General features: G+C 39.8%; 1 protein-coding gene across 1 annotated transcript in view; it reads left to right on the top strand.

Annotated features, from left to right (window-relative positions):
* The window catches only part of tm9sf4 (transmembrane 9 superfamily protein member 4), a 23,655-nt gene that overhangs the window by 13,402 nt on the left and 7,155 nt on the right, over positions 1–3,098 (top strand). The window contains exons 8-10 of the mRNA XM_015396829.1: positions 877–958; positions 1,038–1,113; positions 2,539–2,622. Of these exons, the coding sequence (XP_015252315.1) occupies positions 877–958; positions 1,038–1,113; positions 2,539–2,622 (242 nt within the window). The remainder of the gene's footprint in view (positions 1–876; positions 959–1,037; positions 1,114–2,538; positions 2,623–3,098) is intronic.

The following is a 3,098-nucleotide window of genomic DNA, read 5'->3' on the forward strand; positions in this document are numbered from 1 at the left end:
CTGAAATATCCTCCTTATTTTTCTTTTAAAACAGCAAATTTAAATCCATGTCAATAGCAGGTAAAAGAGATGGATGAGGCGATGATCTAATAACTGTTTTACTGAAGTTTATTTGAGATAATTCAAGATATTTTATGGTAATATCTTCTGTCCATCAAATGGTTCGGAGCGTTGACCAAATAACTGTAAGAGTTGTTTGATTTTCTTGATTGTATTTTTATTTTTTTTTTCCATTTAACCGGATGTAGTATTTGGAACGAATGCTTTCTAGCAGAGACGGATCCGAGCACGCGCAGAGATGAAACTGATCGCGAGAACAGTGTGCTGAGACGAGTTTTTCCAGAGTTGAGCGCGCGCCAGACCGGTTTTGTGCGCGCGTGTTGTCTCACTGCGCGCTCGGATTGGTTCCTGCGCGCTCAAACCGATGGCACAAATATCTCTCCATAGAAATCCCCCACAGGCCGCAGCAGAGAGCCTTCAGCGGGGATTTCCAGCGCCGCCTCCCGGCGGTATGCTGGAGGTCTGCAGCTCCCAACAAGAACTGCACATTTTAGTGGGATTATAATCCTGATGAACTGATGAACAGAAGATGTTTGGAGGTGAACTTTCTCGCTTAAAAACATGTTAAAACTATTTTTCAACTCATAAATTAAATAAAGCTGCGCCGCTCTCTAGCTTGAAGCAGAACAGAGCAGATAAACATCCAGAGCGTCGAATCCTCAAAGCAACTGGACCAGTTTGATCCAGATTTAAGTATTTATGCATTTTTGACACTTAAAGCGTTTTTATTGTGAACGCAGCTTTAATCCTGTTTTATCTCCATGTATTACAGCGAGTTGGACCTTCACTCAGTGATCTCTCGTTTTCCTCTTGCAGTTGTTGCCATGTTGGGCATGTTGTCTCCATCCAGCAGAGGAGCCCTGATGACCACTTCCTGTTTCCTCTTCATGTTTATGGGGTAGGAGCCTCAGCAGCAGCTTTAAACCCTCACAGAATCCCAGGAAGAGTCGCTCTGACTGTTGATGCTTTTCCTTTAGTGTATTTGGGGGTTATTTTGCTGGCAGACTCTACCGCACTCTGAAGGGCCATCGCTGGAGGAAAGGAGCTTTTTGTGTGAGTCCTTCCCTGGTTCATTCACTGCATTATTATGAAGCATAAGCTAACGGAGCGTAGCATCAGGTGATGACAGTAACATCTAAAGAAACCTTTTAGTCCAGAAATATTGACTTCATCGAAACTTGTAAAACACAAACCTCATCTGAAACCGTATTTTATTATATTCCTCCGTCTAATGCTGGCCTGCAACTAACTATTACTTTGCGAATCAACTAATCAGTCCATTTTTTTCTATTAACCCTCTCAAATTAAGTTGTAGTTGCAGGAAAAATCTGATTTTTGGAGAAAATGATCATATGGGCCAGTAATATACAATTCAGACTTTTTTTTTTGAGAGAGACCTTCACATGCAATGAATTCTGGGATGTTGCAGATTTACAACAGAGGCCCGGAGTGGTAAATTAACACTGAAGACTGAATCTGATATGAACGTTTACTTTATTTGAACGTCACAAACAAAAAATTAATAAAACAAAATAAAAAATAAAAAAAAAATTCTCTTTTTCTCAAACTTTTTCTCAGCCGACATCTCAAAACCTCTTGAAAAGGCCTTTTCTGTTAAACAAAATATAGGCAAACTAGTAGATAAAGCATGTAGCACCCATTGCTACCTGTTTGGGCACACGTTGCAAATCCGCAACATTGAAATTGAGATGCCTCTGGTGAAAAACCCAGAGGAGATATAATCTACTAATTGGCATGTGTCATATCTATACACATTCATGATTCATCTTATGTAGTATGGATTTCAAAATAATGGAAATTGGTAGTGATACTTACGTGAAATTGATGCTTAGAAAATCAGTTTCAGTGACACCAAGGACTCAGCCATGTTGAAAGTGAGTCAGCAGCGCCATCTGTTGAGCTGGAGAGAAACTGTTTGTTGCAAATGCACAACTAAGTCCTTCTGTTGTACTTCTGAGTAACAAAAGCTCTTAAAATACGGATGTGGAGTACTTAGCTAAGTGGCATTTAGATGTTGCAAATCTGCAACATCTGCCTGGAGAGGGTTAATCCATTAATAATCAGAAAGCCAAAGGTTCCTCAAAGAAGATTTTTTTTATTCAATTAAATCAGGTGAAACTAAAACTTTTCCCCTTGAGAATTTTTGGATACGTCAGATTGACAGAAGAAAAACATGTTTATCTTAAATGCAAAATGATTAAATATTATTTTACAATCCTGGTATAATTCCTGCTCTAAGTGCAGGTTTTACAGTATCTATACTCCAGCTAACGACCGATTACTAAATTAGTTAATGATTATATCAGTAATGGATTAATCCGATAGTTTCAGCTGTAATATAATCCATATCTAACAGTGACTGAAACACAGATTAGTCATCTTGTCACCAAGCTGTTTTACTGAAGGTAAAAGGGAGGAAAGTGGGAATGAAGTCTGTTTTATGTGTTTTTCTTCCAGACGGCGACTTTATATCCTGGGGTGGTGTTTGCAATCTGCTTCGTCCTGAACTGCTTCATCTGGGGGGAGCACTCCTCTGGAGCGGTGAGTTCAGATCTTAGTGTACGACCAGGAAGGATTCCTGTCTGAAGGTTCATGAATCAAAAACTGTCATCGGTGCAGAACGGGTCAGCTCAGGTTTGATTCAAGTCCAGCTTATATGTCGGGGTTCTGATCCAAGTCTTGTGACATGCAGTTAAAGACCAAACATTCACTCTTATTAGTGAACGTCCTGGTGAACATCCTCAGTCTTACAGGTGATATTAATCCCAAAAAGCTTAAAAATCAATCCACTGGACTTTGTTTCCAAGTTTGAAGACGTTTCTCTTCCATCCAGGAAGCTTTTTAATTCAAAATGTCAGAAATAGCGTAGAGGTTTATAGAGCGGACCAAACAAAAGCCTTATTATGGCTAAAAAACATGCAGATTGAAAAACATGGAGGAGGCGGAGATTCATGTTGGAGACATTTACCCCATTTACTCTACCCTTGAAAAACCGATCCATGCCGAGACCGGTCCGA

This window comes from Cyprinodon variegatus, unplaced genomic scaffold (genome assembly GCF_000732505.1).
Source record: "Cyprinodon variegatus isolate N-32 unplaced genomic scaffold, C_variegatus-1.0 Scaffold823, whole genome shotgun sequence".
NCBI classification, from domain to species: domain Eukaryota; kingdom Metazoa; phylum Chordata; class Actinopteri; order Cyprinodontiformes; family Cyprinodontidae; genus Cyprinodon; species Cyprinodon variegatus.